Genomic DNA, 16,586 nt, shown 5'->3' with positions numbered 1-16,586 from the left:
AATTTTTTTTGAGTTCAAAACTTCAAATCTTTTCACATTGCACACAAGTATTTGATATTAATGTTCAAATGCAGATTAATGTAAAATTTAGCAATTTCTCTTCATTTCAAATAAAAGACGTCCCACTCAAAGTGTAGATCGACTTTTTAAGGCGACCATTGTTGCACCACTACCGCTGAGAAAATGGTTCAGTGCTCATTCCTCCCATGCCCCCAAAATCCTTTGCCGCTTTTCAGATTGATTGTCCAAGTGTTACCCGGACCTCCGCTGTCACCTTTATCTGCAACATGTTGAAGAGCTGTGACATTCTAACAGTGTTGTGGCAACACGATGAGAACGTCATGCTTGAGAGATCTGTCGCCACGGTCTCACAGGAATCTTTTTTGTGTGTGTGAGACCGTTTCCTCCGAACACAACAGGGGACCTCCGCGCTCTGTGGGTTATTTACTTGGCGATGGTTCTTTTGTCATATAGAGGACAAATGACCGCTGTCCTTCTATCACACTGATTCCCACAAGGATCTGGGGCCAAGAGTCTGAGCTCAGAATGGCCGCTTTAAGTCTCAGATAATGAACTGGATAAAAATCACATCCATCATTGCGGTTGAAAATTAATACTCGCTCATTTATATCTGCTTGCATTCCTGGTTGATGGCCGCTGCCATTAAATACCAAACCTGTAACTAAAAATAACCAGGGCTGAACAATTACATGGATGACAGGTTTAAAAGTTACACTTTGTACCACTTGTTTTCCTTGACTGTATCTTATACTTCATTATAGAAAGTGTCATCTAAAATAAATAACATGCTTATGTGACCTCTACCTCCTCTGCTGATGTCATCACACAGTGTCCTCATTCTTACCTGTTGAACTAAACCCGTATCACAAAGAGTTCTAACAAGTAGTGATCAATCTTATCCTGAGATCTGAACAGCTGTTACATTTAAACAACTGTTTAAATACTTTCTCTTGTCCTACATACTACTTCAGAATTATTCCTTGTAATTAGAGAGTCCCCCTCGAACAGTTCTACAATTTACTGTCACTTTTTATTGTTAATGTACTGGACGTTGTGTGTAAACATTTTTATAAACAGCCTATGGTGCAGAGTGAAAACATTTTGTTCATCCTACCTGGTTATCTGCACTGAAAATTTGATAGTAATGATTTTTAATGAAACAAATACAGAATTGGCTTTATACACATAGGTGGTTTACATATTTAGATAATAGATTTATAATCTTGAATGATTTACTGAACAGTTTTTTCATACATTACATGTCAGCAGGTCAGGGGTAAGCAAGTTGGTTTTTAGCTCAGATGATAAGGTAGCTTTTACTGCGCCACTCTCTCTGTATTCCTCCACCCTTCCTTCTCTCAATAGAATCAGATCCGCTGGGATTTTATTTTCTTACAGGGGTATTTAATCACTGGTGGAGGAAGAGGGATGTGGGTGGAGAGGAAGTAGTTTGTTTCCACTGTAGGTTCTAGAAACATATGCAGTGGTATTTCTTTTGGTAGCTCTTTATAAAGGACCACCCGTATCTCACTCTCTGTTCCTTCAGTGTCTTTTCTCATATAATAAAAAAATTAGTTTTCTCTTGAATCTTGAATTTGAATCAAAGCATTAATCAATTAAAAACACATGATATTTAAGATTGTACAAATTAATTGGAAGAATGACTTTCAAAGTGATACAATCAATTGAAAAAAATTAAAAATCTATGAAATAGTCAGAAAAATGTTACAAATACATAAATACGTTTTTCTAATCTTTCACTTGCCTTTTTTTGGATGAACATATAAACTTGCAGCTCTACAGGACAGTGGGGAAAACATGCCTCAATTATGGCCAATTACATTAATCAAAACACAAAAATATAATTTCTGTTGCTTTTGCACTGGAGCATGATTTTCCCTAATTTTTCTCCACCCCACAATTTGTCCTGCATGTCGATCTTAGCCATTGATAAATCCACAGAGCAAAGAAAAGGAAATGAGGTCACATTTAAAATGACAACAATACCAGCAAAACAAAAGCTGCACTAGCATGACTTAACCTGCCTCCATATGACTCTATCTGATAGACAGTAACGGCGTATAAGCAGCACCCACAGGCCCAAAGGAAATACCAATGGCCCGATGAAACAATAAACTCAGAACGTACAGTTACAGCCTGAATAGACTGACATATGGGTCTGCAGGGGAGGGGTCTCATGGGGCTTTCGCCTGCAAGACCCACGTCCACATGATGTCCTCTATGAACTGTACACTGCTTTAAAATGACAGACGGATTTTCAAAACAAGATGGATTCTGACTGTCATGTGCTTCACAAACATTTTTAACTCATGCTGGTTGTTTCTTTTTTAGATCTTAGGGATGGATATTTTCCCCTATAGGCTTCCAATGGTTCTCATTGATTTCACAACATGAAAACCTGTTAGCAAACTCTTTGTCCAAATGCTACAATGACCATTAGACAACTGTTAAAGCTGGGTTAGGTAACATACATTTCTTGAGCGATAGTTCCATAAAAACATTTCAGCATAAAGTAAATCAAGTGATCTGAGAGAAAACAAGACCTCTGCACCTTGGGACAGGAGACTTTGACCAATCACAGAGAGAGGACGTTCCTATTGGCTGTTTTACTAAGCAGCTGCATGTGCAAGACCCTTGAGTGATAAGAGTACCATCGCTCAAATCCCACAGGAAAGGTTGCTGTATCAGCATCGGCAACAACTGCCAAAGCAAACTTAAAACAGGAAGTTGCATAATAAACACACTTACACGTGCATATAGGTCATGTATCGCGTGCACATATGAAGCATTCTTGTTTGATGAGGGGCTCGGGACCAGGAGGCTCCATCCAAAAAATGTTGTATTGAACGTCCCAGGGATGAGATTAAACAATCTACTATAGTTCTATCTTACTGCAGTTTTAAGTTCATTTGATTTTCATGTCAAGTTTAAACACTTAAATCAGTGCCTCTCTAATCTGCTTCCTCACCCAAAGTATCATAAGTTACAAGTTAAAATACATGTTCGATACCCATCCACAACAATCCAATGGTGACTATATCTGCTTCATAGTGATGGCAGGATTCATTCATAAAATTTCCAAGACTTTACACAAGCAAATCCAGTCGTACTTCCAGCGGATATTTCTCCTCAGTATTCCAATATAATTGTGTTTTTTCAGTGCGTCATCAGAACAGTACAGTTCCACAGAAATGCATCAAAGGTGACAAGATGGTGGTTCCAGTGTTTAGCAGCTAATATTTCCCATTAATTGTCAGGATTTCCTGTGTCTTCATCGCGACTGCTTGGAACTGTAATGAATCAAAACATCCAAGAAGAAGTAAATCCACTGTCTCTATCCCAAGTCTGGGGAAAAGTGAGAGTCAGCACACGTTTCAAAGATTCACTGAAGACAGAAGAACAGCCGGAGAAGAGAAATGACCTGGGCAAGGACTATTTCCTGGAGAAAGCAGCTCAGAAGTCCACTAGAATAGACAACCTATTTGAATACGCTCCTTCTAATGATGTTCCTCTAAAAACTCCAACACAGCATCTCTGTGACGTTCAGCATCAATCATTAAGGAACAAAAATAACAGTCTACTGTAAATAGTCGTTTCCGCGTAAACATTATGGTCCTGTCTGCAACATTCGCTGTCTTGGGTTCCCAGATCAGATCATCCCACTGTTGTGGCTGGGCGTTTTATACACCCTTTGTTTTCACATGACTGGCAAAATAAGTCACAGTTTACTGCTTCAGAGGACTGATGCTGGGTTTGTTTGGGCTTTTCCAGCCATGAAGACACAAACATAAGACAACAATTTGTAATGTGATACAAAGACCATCTGAACTGTGTTGAATAACTGGGTCATTTATGTGCTGCTATTTATGTTTCGGTCATATAAAGAGCTTCTGCGACGATAACGACTAATTATGATCACCGCTCCTTTCACTGTCATCCAGTTTTAGTTGAAATTAAAGGTGAACTTGACACATTAATGTCAGTTTACTTATCTCATGCATAATAAAATATCTCAGTAATGTTATCTTTGATTCGGTTTGGAACACACATTTATAACAGAGAAACGTTGCAATATATACTGGGACTGGAGATAAAAAGAACTGCACACACAATGCAGCTGCATCACAGCGGTCTGACAAGGCTGTTCCATTTTGAAGGCTCCTCCAAATGCGTCCTTTCATTCCTGAGGAACTAAGGCTCCAACAGCTGGACTCTTCATGGCCCTGCCAATCCCAGGATTCCTTTCTCATCAGTGATGAACTATTTTCAAAGAGATTGTGCCGGCAATCCGATGATGTCTGATGCTTGACAACTCAACAACTCAACTCAACCAAATGGTTACATGTTCAAAAAAACAAACAAGGGGGATTAAAATGTCCTTGTTGTGTCCAATTGCAGCTCTGTTGCTAGGCAATAAAGGGACAAGTCAAGCTTGTGACGCTGATCACGAAAAGCTGATGTAGAACAGACCGCCTCATTTCAGTTTGAACTTTGAGATCTAGTAAGCTGCGTCCTATGAAAGATGTGGCCCCTGCATCGAGACACAGCTAAGGAAACAATGCTATTAGGTTGCATGATGGGAAATGTAGGCTTCCAGTGTTATGGGGTCTTGAATAATATAGGGGAGCAAAACCACTGCTGCTTTGAATTTTACAGATATATTTAAATTAGTCTGTTGTGGTAGGAGAAAATAAATTGCTGAAGTCTCCCTTTAAATTATTCTTCATCTGTTCTTGAAAAGTTGGTGTTTGTGCCAACTTTTGCAATTCACAACAAGGCTTTGGTGTTACATTGCAAGACAAACAGGTTGTATAATCTAGAGTTCTCCTCCCAGAGATCATTTCAAAGATTTGCCCCTGAGCTCTCTGCTGGGCTAATTACTGATCATCATGGGTCTCTCCCATCAGCTTTTCTACATGTTGCTGCAGCAGATATAGGAGCTCTCTGCCTGGAACAAGAAGCAGCACCTCGCGTGACTTCCACCTCTGCAGGCTGCAGCCTATCGTGCATGACTGTCTGTCATCATTACTATCTTGTAAAAACACCAAAGACAGGCCCGGGGAGGGGGTCGCAGAGGAGAAGCTTAGCTCCCCTTTGAGCGCTGCTTCACCTTTGACCTCTCACAGGAGGAAAGAGATAAACACAAGGGGGGAGACGACTAAGCTTCAGTGACTTTTAATGACAGAGCTGGTTTTGGTTAGAATAGCACTGCTGTCATCATGCAGAGACTAGATGAGATTAGGCCTCATCAGGCAGAATGAAGGAGAAGTTGTAGCCTCTGGTGTTTTTTGCATTCATCTGCATACTGTGTGTGGTTTTACAAATGCACACTTAACACTAACATCAGATGTGAATAATGCCTCTGAGGTGATTAGGTTCACAGCTTCCTGCAGTGACCATTCACAAGTGCACGACTGTTTGAGATGCAGTTCAGGACAAAACTCACATCTGAGGTCCTGAACAAACATTGACTTTTACATAATCCTCCGTTCAGTCCTCACACACAGTGATCCCCAGAAAACACTTCTTTCTTCATTAAAAGCTATTCACATTTGTTTCACTTGTTATTTTCCATAGACTTCTTCTCGGTCTCTTCATTTAGGCCAATAAAACCAACGACTGACGACAACAGCTACATGGACAGAAGCGGGCAAGGCTTTTTTAGCTGGCATGGTTTTGAAAAGCGCAGTCATGCGGGGGAACACGTAATAAGCCTCCCATTCTTTCCAAAGAAGTGCCAACAGTTCAAATGGACTCTGCAGACCCCTGAAAAGGTTTTTCCTCCAGTTACACAAAAAAAATCGGACATGCATGCTGATTCAGAATTCGGGGGGAAAATGCCCTTTTAGTGTGAGAATGGAAGGGGAGACGCCTTCACGGGCTGCTGACTACGCTTTGGCAAGGGCCTCCGAAGCACTTGGCCGGAAAAAAATAAGGCCATACAGATAGAGGTACCTCAATGAGCACTCAGTTAGTCTGCAAGGTCATTAAGATACTCGAAACACTCATTAGCATCATTCTCATGAACTTAGATGGAGAGGGCTGTTTTTTTCCAGCACTGGAAAAGAAAAGAAAAAGCACATGATTTGTGGACTTCTGGGAAATATTGGGGTGGCGGTCGGGGAGGGGGAGTTGTGGGACAGTTTGACATTTGGAGTCACCGGGGTCATTCAGTCGTAATGAGGCGCTCGCGGTCGGACCAAAGTAAAAGGGTTTGCCCCAGCGTTCAACTCTCCCAGACTCGTCGCCAAGCCAGATGACAGTTTGGTTTGGTGTTAGTCAGACCAATCACACGGCGGCAGGTTGATTCATCTCCAATGGAAAGTAATTAACAAGATGGGGCTTTACAGACAATCTTGATGTGTGTGTCTGTGTGTGTGTCTCCCTGTTACTGCATGTGGGTGCATGCACTTATCTATTTGCTCTAATTATTACATATAGATGAACAATAAAATGCAATTTTGTGACACAGTGGATTGTGAATATTTGTGGTCCTATCAACGGTACATTCCATAATTATTTTTATTTTCTTATTTGTCATGGTTGCGCTATGAGCAGTATTACCGTATTTATTTATTTTTTTTGGACACTTGGGACCGTGAAACAAAGAAGTGCTCATATGACATAAGTGGTTTAGCCATTATTAAGTTATCCTAATGTAGGAATGTGTTGTTGTGTTGAATATTCTTTCTCAGTTCCCAATGTGTTGCAGCTCACTAAACTAAACTAAACTTAATTAAAGAGGCTTCTGACTTACTTTTAGTACCTTATAGTTCTTATAGTGCCATTCACATATTATATTTGTTTGCCTCCTAGTAACCTGTTGCATGATTAGAAAAGTGCCGCAGCTCCAGCTACATACAATAACTATGCACACCCGGTTTTTATGTTCTTTTAGTTCTACAATAAATGAAAACAGCTGAACTAAATCTCAACGTATCGACCTATAGACACTCACGTTTCGTTTTATATTAAAGGTCAAAAAACACCAGGATTTTTTCAGTTTTGTCATATTGTCCTCAAAATACATTTTTGTGAGTAAGTTTTATCAGTTCTATTTATCATATAAACGTCCTCTGACATCTGCTAATCTAAACCCCACAGGCACATCAGGACCCAAACCTTTAAACCAAATCTAAGTGTGTTAGCAGTGCAGTATTCTAAGCCTAACCCTGACAAGCCCACAGAGGGTAGACTTGTGTTTAGTGAAGATGTCAGAGGCTTTCCCCTCACTTGTCACCCCTGTGATGAAGCACATGTGCGTGACTGCTCGGCACCTTCAGAATAGCCTTGGGCAGTCCCCTCTGTTCCTCTGTTTTCTCCTGAAGTTCACAGCATTGATTCAGGCAATGAGATAAGCACCGTAAGTACTGCAGAAGGTGCGCAGCTCTTAGAGGTCCTGTTAATGCAATTATAGACATAAATCAAAGCAATGGCCAATTTTTTATTTTGCTCCTGATGACATCACTTCCTGACATGGTTTATTCTGATTTCCCCTGCACATAACTATGCTCTGAATAAAATGTTGAGAATTGTTGTGGGAATCAGACGTGATCGCTGCCCTGCCAGGCTGGAAGTTCACAGTGTAACTGTACCTTTATTGTCTGAGCAAATCATCACCTGCACACACCTTCCTGAGCTCCTCCCTGACCTCCATGTTCACTCACACGCAATGAGCAATTGAGCTGTCAGTCAAGTGGGAAGGGAAACTGGTGTTGAAACTGAACTTGCTCGGAGTGAGGAGCTTTGGGGGCCCAAAGGCAGAGGCCCGTCGGTTGTGGGCCCGCCTACCCGACAGGTTGTTCTGTGGCTGAAGTTGCTGCACTGCATCTTTCAGGAAGATTATGTCAAAGGTTCTGCATCCAAGCACAAACAAGTGTGGGGCTCAGGGCTATTATTGGAGTCTGACATAGAAACTGCTTGGATTCTACTCAGGAAACAGAACTATGAATATTAATACTTGTATTCTAAGAAAGATTTATTTGAAAAATGTATATCTCTTGCAAATACTGTATTACTGTGTAAGGGTCAGTGGCCTAATATTTTATCTCCCTCTACACAGACAAATGATACTTTATTGGGCAGATTTTTGGAATAAAAAGACATATCAGATTTGAAACCCCCAAAAAACTGTTAAAATGAAGGAAATTGTATCTATTTTATATTTAATATTTATTTTTTAATCCCTGGGTGCATAAAAAAAAAAAAATCCACTCCAAATAAAGCACATCTCCCCTGACAAGCCCTTTTAACAATGAAATAGACATTTAATTTCCTGGGATATGGATAAACTTGCAGTAGATTTTTCCATTCAAGCACATGTGGTATTTTAACAAAACAGTTACACCAAGGATCAGGATCACTGGTCCGACCACTGACCCACACATGCACACACACACGGTAAATTTCCTACTACAACAAATAATAATGCAACAAAAACAACAACAACAATAATAATAATAATAACAACCATAAAAACATATATTATTATTATTATTATTCATAACAAAATGAATACAATTATTAAGATATTGTTTTTGGAATTTTGTGTTATCAATATACAATCAGCCATAGAAAATATTAGTTTAAACAATTACTGTTTTGCAAAAATGTTTCATAAGGGAGAGTCAAATGCAGCATGCTCTTTAGGTGAATAAAAGGCTGGGGGACCTGCTGGGGACTGGTCTAATAACTGGGTGCTGCCAGTGAAGGAGGCTGGGACCCGTTGTTCATTCACCAGCTTGTCTCCACCCTCACTGATCCAGTCACTGCTGGAATAAAGCAAGATCACACACTGTCACCTTGTTAGAGGTTCCTCAAGGGGAGGACGACTAGAGGCCCCTGACTCAGTAAGTTTCTGAATTTTGCTCAAATATATTTCTAAATTCTTTGTGAATTCAAAGAGGGAAGTTTTTTTTAAATTGTAAATTAAATAATACTGTTATATTTGGATTGCAATTTAAATGTATTATAAATAATCTGCTGCTGTCAAGAATTGTGTACGAAGACAAATACGTGGCTGTTTTTATGTGCAAAAATGAAGCCATAGGCCACACGATAGTTTAGTATAAACTAAGCATAAGCCTGATCAAACATATCTGTTTATTTTATATATACTCTGCAAACTATAGTCACACCATGGCAATCTAATTGCAACCTGTTCAGAATTGTTATTTTTATTTTAAATGTACAAGGTTAATGTTATTTATAAATGGGAATAGCTTACTTTTACAGGTAAGTTTGTGTAGGCTATTAGTAAAATAGGCTATATTCAAATATACATCAGAGTATTTCAGTATTTCAGTAATGAGCTTCCTATTCTAAGTTTTTTATTTCGTTGTTTTTTTTCTTTTCAATTATAACATTTACTCCATAACTAAACATTTTTCATCATCAAATCAAATATGCTGGAGGGTCAGAGTGCATCATCTTCATCATCATCTTCATCATAATCATCATCATGATAGCCGTGTTAATTCGAGCCGCTGTCCGCGGTGCTGAATCTGGATCCCCGCCCAGGCCAGATCTGAGGGGCCCGGGGACCCAGACATCATCCACAGACTGAATACAAGCACACATACAAACATAGAGAGCAAACCAGGGGGTGGAAGCAGCCGTGAAACACTGAGTGGCTGTGAGGGTCCTCAGAGCACAGGAGGGCAGCGTTGGCTGAACAGGGGCCGATGATTATCTATCAGCTTTGTTTCCAGACTCGCTCGTGATTTCATATCATTATTTTTATTATGAGAGCATTAAAATGAAGTTTGTTAATTATGAGTTAATGAGCTACAACACGGGGTTCGCCTCCTCCTGGTGGTTTGATGGGAAAACGCACCCTCTATTATAATGGAGAGAAACTACTGCAGCCTGTGGCACCAGAGAAAACACACACACACACACACACACACACACACGAAACTAAAATCGTCCATACTCGGTTTTTAGATTTGTTCTCATCCTGTATTACAATATCTATTTCTACCAAGCGATGTCCAGGCTGCATGTGATGTATATCTTCTTTTAATATTCATCCACACCTCGCATCGCCTTTTTAAAAAACTGGAGAAAATAGGTTGAATTTTTCGTTTGCAAGAAAATCTTAATAAAGTTATAAATATGCAGCTTGAACATTTGAATTTGTGAAATTTACACTTCACATCTGCGTCAAAGTGGTGACTTTAAATAAAAGTTAATTTTGAAAATTGGGTCGGATAACCTATAATTTCTGAGGTTGACTGGTGCATGTCGGGCATTATAACCTCCCCGAGTCACAATGTGACTCCGAGCCTTTATTGATGAGGAAGCCATGTAAAAATGGATGTGAACAATTTGAAATAGCAGAAATAATAATAATTATTTTATTTAAAGTGATAATATACTAACAATTATTATTGTTGTTTTTGTTCATGTTTTACCATTTTACATTTACATGTATGCTACTATACTGATACAGGTATTACCAGCTCGTAAAAAAACCCCTAATAATAATAATAATAATTGACAAAAAAATATTTTAACAAACTAAAAAAATCAATGTATTGTCAGCTATGGAAACATGAGTTTAAATAACATTAGTTTTCATTAGGGAAGAGAGGAAAATGCAGCAGCCCTTCACACAGGCAGGGGGACCTGAGTCTGGTCTAATAACTGGGTGCTGCCAGTAATAATAATAATAATAACAATGATAGTAATAATAATAATCATCACCATCATCATCATCATAATAAACATTCCGTTCATACAGATTACAACAGGGTTTCCTATTATCATAAAACATGATTTGAATTGGACAGATCTAGGCCTACATAAAACTTTGTTTTGACTGTGCACCGAGCTACCACTGTCAGTGAGTCCTGTGAGGGAGGGAGACAGCAGCACAGGGAGGTGGGTGGAGGATGAAGGTGGGTGGAGGATGATGAGGGAGGTGGTGATGGTGGGTGTGTGGGGTGACACCCTCCGCTGCAACCCTGCCCACCGTGACAGGGCTCTCTCGGGCACACGCGGGCCGTGATGCTGTGCCTGTGCGCGGATAAATGACTTGACTCGGCGAAGTGGTGCTATAAAGCATGGACAGACTGCGACTGCTCACACACACACACACACACACATACATACACACACACGTACTGTGGATGTTCAACAGGCTGCACACACTCTGAATGACTGTCTTCGTCTGTCTGGTTTTCTAGCACAGCTGTAATTGTTTTGGGGAGATTTTTCAGAATAATTACCAAATATTTTTTGGGATAAAATGTAGCCCATTCATTTTTTTTATTGCTCTTTATTTTATTTTATTTTTTGGGAGACAAAATCACCAGTAAACATTTGGGGGGAAATCAAGCTGATGAATCCAGGACATATGTAGGTATTTAATGAACTTTACATTATACTGTATATGCAGCCAGAGCTTCACCTTTAATGACATGTGCATCTAATGTGGATGGTTTTGTGACATCCCCGCTGCAGGATCCACATCATGGATGTGACAATGGAGGGGATCAACCTGTCGACGCTCAGAGCTGTGTTACTGGCCTGGGTGACTCTGCTCTTCTCCCTCCACCTGTGGCGGTGGCTCCGGCAGCGCTCTGTCCCGGGGCTGCCCGGTCCTCTCGCCTGGCCGCTCATCGGCAACGCGGCGCAACTCGGCAAACTACCGCACCTGTACTTCACGCGCATGGCACAGAAGTACGGCAACGTGTTCCAGATCCGACTGGGCAGCCGCACCGTGGTGGTGCTGAACGGGGACTCCATCAAGCAGGCGCTCGTCAAGAAGGGATTCGACTTCGCCGGGAGACCCGACTTCACCTCTTTCCAGTACATCTCCAACGGGAACAGCCTTGCGTTTGGCACCTTCACGGAAGGGTGGAAGGCGCACCGCAGAATGGCGCAGTCCACCGTGCGCATGTTCTCCACCGGGAACCCGAGCACTAAAAAGACTTTAGAGCATCACGTCCTGTGCGAGTTCAGGGAGCTGCTGCAGCTGTTCGTGGACAGGACCAAGCAGCACCGTTTCTTCCAGCCCATGACCTACCTGGTGGTGTCCACGGCGAACATCATGAGCGCGTTGTGCTTCGGGCAGAGGTACTCGTACGAGGACGAGGAGTTTCGGCAGGTGGTGGGCAGGAATGACCAGTTCACCAGGACTGTGGGGGCAGGGAGCATCGTGGACGTGATGCCCTGGCTCCAGTACTTCCCCAACCCCATCAAAACCCTATTTGACAACTTCAAGAAGCTCAATCTGGAGTTTGGCGTGTTTATCCGTGATAAAGTCCTTGAGCACAGGAAAACAATCCAGTCGAGCACCATCAGGGACATGACGGATGCTTTTATTGAGGCGCTGGACCAACTGGGAGATAAGAGTGCACTCACAGGAGGGAAGGACTACGTGACCAACACTATGGCTGATATATTTGGAGCAAGTCAAGACACTCTGTCCACAGCTCTGCAGTGGATCATCCTCATACTCGTCAAGTAAGTAACTTTTATTTTATTTTATTCAGAACTTTTGAAAACCCTGATCATATACTATTCAACATGTTGGGATATAACAGCAGGCAGTGAGCCAGGCAGCTGAGGCTCCACACCTGAGGAAGCTGTGTAGTGTTATGTAACAGTTTATGTGGGGGAGCTGGGGCACAGGCAAGTACTGGCAGCAGAACATAAAGAACTGTAACTGCACACCAGTGAGACTGAGTCAGGTGCCAAGTCAGCATTTTCACTATACAAGTATCAAAGACCTTTGCCAGATTTAAAATGAGTTCATTTTCTAATCTTGTTTAATTGTTTAATCCCATCAGTGCCCTTGGATTAAACAATAAAACCGACTGCTGTAATTCAACACCAGCCTGAGCTTCCTGTTTTAAATGAAGACAGTAATTCTAGAGGTTTTCCACAACAATGTGAAGAGTTGAGCGATGAAGGGAAAATAAATTAGGTTGTACACATGCTTTTTCCTCAGTCTGCTGCTCTGATTGAGATTAAGAAGACATGCATGTAATGTCCATCCTCTATAGTCGCTTAAACATGCTCACTGTGTACGCAGGTATCCTGAGATGCAGCTACGTATCCAGCAGGAGGTGGATAAGGTGGTGGACCGCACCCGGCTCCCCTCCATCGAGGACCAGCTGCAGCTGCCGTACATCATGGCCTTTGTTTACGAGGTGATGCGCTTCACCAGTTTCGTCCCCCTCACCATCCCACACTCCACCATCACAGACACCTCCATCATGGGCTACACCATACCAAAGAACACGGTCATCTTCATCAACCAGTGGTCCATCAACCACGACCCAGCCATGTGGTCCCACCCGGAGACCTTCAACCCCCAGCGCTTCCTGCACCAGAATGGCGATCTGAACAAGGACCTGACCAACAGCGTGCTCATCTTCTCGCAGGGCAAGAGGCGCTGCATCGGCGAGGAGCTGTCCAAGATGCAGCTGTTCCTTTTCACCGCCCTCATCGCCCACCAGTGCCACATCACCGCGGACCCGACCAGGCCGCTCAAACTAGACTACGACTATGGTCTGACTCTGAAACCTCATGCCTTCTCCATAGCAGTAGCTCTGCGTGGACAAATGTCGCTGCTAGACGAGGCTACGAGGGGCAGAAGTGCAGAGGAGGTCAAAGGCGAGCCCTCATCAGACTCACAAACAAAAACTAAATGAAATTAAAACTATAAGAAGCATAAAAAATGAAGGCTGAAACAAAAAAGACTTGTGCAGACTTGTGTCGCTCATGTTCGTGGGCTAAAACTGTATTTATAACCTGAAATCTGAGGATAAATTCTTATCCTCTAATGTTGAGAGTGATTTAACAGTTCCGATCACCGATTACTGATTTCTAAGTATTGTAGCGCCAGACGGAAACAGATGTGTTTCACAGGAGACATGGTGTGTAGTGCAGACACGCAATGTCTCATGCAAGCAGCAGTTCACCTGGGAGGAATCTCCTCCTACATCAGACGCAATATGACAAACCACTTAGGAAACATAGCATCGTCAATTGATTCATCAAGGTGGAGGACTCAGCTGCGCATCACCAGCAAACAGCCTCAGCCTCGACGCAGGCAAACTGGCCTTACAAGTCTGAACAGCTGCTGGAGAGCGCTGAGGAATTTATAGGGGACTTCATGTTGTTGTTGTACTCTCTATTAACATTTTGTCATCAGATAAGAATAAGGAAACATTTTATCTTTTCAGGAATCCCTTTAATTTAGCCACCATTTATATTCACTTTTTATACGTGGTTTTACTCCAGATCCTTTAAATGTCATTCCAAACTTCTCAGAACAAACATAAAGATGTGATATTTGAAGGTTAAACAGCCAAAACTGGAGTTTCAAGATTTCTTTGTGGCACTTTGTCACCAAAGGTTAGACCGACCATTCAGTGAATCTACATAAACAGGTGAATATGCTCATGTCTACTAACATAAACTACATATATATCTAGTTTAAAAAAAATAAATATATAGTATAAAAGCATAGTTACTCAGGAATAAGGTGTGTGAAACTGAACATACTGTTTTAGCTACAGTGCTTTGTACAGTCATATAATATATTCTGAAACCTACTGTAATCGTTTGACTGGAGTGTAAAGGGTACGCTCTGGTGTGGCATGCACCTATATGAAAATTCTATCAGTGTTATTTTGGCTCTTTTTTTTGTATACACCGATTTGTAGGATGCTGCTCTATGGAAACAACCATCACCCTTCATCATCTAATTTCCATACTCAAGATGCCAGTAACCAAATGATTTGGTCTTCCTGTTGTTCATTTACAGAAACTTTCATGCACTTGCTGTCAGCGAGACTGACGCACTGACTTTAAAGTCTTGGATTTGAGCGTTTGTTAGCGTATGACCAAAGTGTTTTGGAGCTAGAGTAGCACCCAGCAGAGTCTATACCTCTGCCAAGGCCCAACTTCAATTCAGTCAGCTGCAACAAATGTCATACAATCACATATCAGTCCTTTAAATGGACCTGATGTTAAAGAAAGTGAAAAAAATCCTGTATCCATCCCCCCGATTTGATCTGCACCAACCTTAATGGGTTCTTCACTGACCCATGCACCAGATTCTTCCACCAGGTTTTATGGAAAGTTTGTATTTCTGTGTAATCTTGCTTACAAACAAAAACAACTAACCTGAACAGATGGGTGAAAACACAACCTCCTCAGTGGAGCTAATAATGGAAGGCCAGCCTCTTCATTGAAAGCCGCAGAGAGGTCTTCCCACTGGCTCTGGTCGAGGAAAGGGGATGAGTGGTGTAGTGCGCTACCTGGATACAAGTCAGGGCCTGATGTCAAGACCTGAAACACCTGATGACCTCAGGTTAAACACTGACGACGTGTCCAGGCTGCACCTCCAGGTGTGTCATTGAACCAGAAGAGGTTATTCTTCTAAATATCACGTGACTTTAATGGATCTGTTATAAATTGTTTGTATGTCTGAGACCCTTCCTTTAAATTTAGGATGATACCTTCATGGTGATCTAATAAGTTATGATTTGATGGAGTCTAATGAATCTACGACTCTGGCGTGTTGGCCTCTGTATATGTAAGATGTAAGTGTACTGGTGAACCCAGCATGCTCACATGGGTTACTGTACCTAAGCGCTGGCATAAAAATAAAGTTTAAAAGCTAAAGCCCAAGAAATACCTCAAATCCAAACTGTACACTATCTTTACCTCAAATGCTTCTTTTTACAGAACTAAACTTAGATGAGTGAAAGGTTAAAGCTGACCTAACATTTATTACCGCTCAGTCTAGCATTGCAGTACTTTAAGCTTCTGACTACACACATAACTGCTGCTGTGAATTTTGCTCTTCTGAGTATTTCCTCAAGCCACTTGCCTGAAAGTTTGTTTGCAATATTGTAATAAACAGACACTTCCAATATTCTGGTCTCTCTGATGTTGTTTTTGTCTTTGAATGGTTAAAGGTAAAAAACTGTTTTAGCAATTTACAATTTTAGCCACCGAATATATATTCAATTTGGTTTGTTCAAAATCCCTGACACAGATGTGAGGTCGACCATCGTTTCTAACAGTCTCGCTGTGAACACAAACTAAGTGTTGGCGTCGGGCCTGGTCAGGTGGGAACAAAGGGGAAGTGTTTGGGAGATCCCTTTCCCCGCACAGTGTTTTTATCTCGCGCTGCCAGAACATCCTGTACTTGATCAGCGAGAGCCAGCCAGCCAGACAACTTTCAGAGTGCGTGACAAATTCAGATAGAACTCCAGCAGATGATTACTGATACAGCTCTGCCCACGCCCCCTCCCCCCTTTTTCTTTTTTACAAATAGAGAATTAAAACTAAAGACTAAATGGTACCAGTGAAGTCATGTGTGGCAGCACTCCAAGCATAACCTTAAGGAATGTTAAGGAAAACAAGTTTGCTTCTGTACCTTTTGGGTGAAACACTGAGTCGGAGGCTGAGCTGACAGATCATGAAACAATAATGGGCTAAAAATGACAGAGACGCTGACTATGTCGTGGTTAATATGCCTGATTCAGTGGGATAATGACTTGGGTTATAATTACAGA

At 41.6% G+C, this 16,586-nt stretch overlaps 1 protein-coding gene across 3 annotated transcripts; it reads left to right on the top strand.

Annotated features, from left to right (window-relative positions):
- Nucleotides 1-8,755: 8,755 nt before the first annotated feature.
- On the top strand, nucleotides 8,756-15,940 carry cyp1b1 (cytochrome P450, family 1, subfamily B, polypeptide 1). 3 transcript variants are annotated; one of them, XM_069538871.1, is made up of 3 exons: nucleotides 8,756-8,891; nucleotides 11,509-12,513; nucleotides 13,085-15,940. In XM_069538871.1, the coding sequence occupies exons 2-3, from the start codon at nucleotides 11,519-11,521 to the stop codon at nucleotides 13,704-13,706; spliced, it is 1,617 nt and encodes a 538-aa protein (XP_069394972.1). In that variant the 5' UTR covers nucleotides 8,756-8,891; nucleotides 11,509-11,518; the 3' UTR covers nucleotides 13,707-15,940. The 3 variants fall into 3 exon arrangements, with proteins under 3 accessions (XP_069394972.1, XP_019942382.1, XP_019942372.1); XM_020086823.2 differs by lacking the exon at nucleotides 8,756-8,891 and adding an exon at nucleotides 11,019-11,407; XM_020086813.2 differs by lacking the exon at nucleotides 8,756-8,891 and adding an exon at nucleotides 11,035-11,403.
- Nucleotides 15,941-16,586: the final 646 nt, after the last annotated feature.

This window comes from Paralichthys olivaceus, chromosome 14 (assembly GCF_024713975.1).
Source record: "Paralichthys olivaceus isolate ysfri-2021 chromosome 14, ASM2471397v2, whole genome shotgun sequence".
Classification (NCBI taxonomy): Eukaryota; Metazoa; Chordata; class Actinopteri; order Pleuronectiformes; family Paralichthyidae; genus Paralichthys; species Paralichthys olivaceus.
Note: the sequence above shows the minus strand (reverse complement) of the source record. Positions and strands in the feature narration are given on the sequence as shown.

Excerpts from the sequence above, each read along its gene's own strand:
- cyp1b1 (XM_020086813.2), top strand. Across the intron at positions 12,514-13,084 it reads ATCATCCTCATACTCGTCAA|GTATCCTGAGATGCAGCTAC; the intron begins GTAAGTAACTTT and ends CTGTGTACGCAG.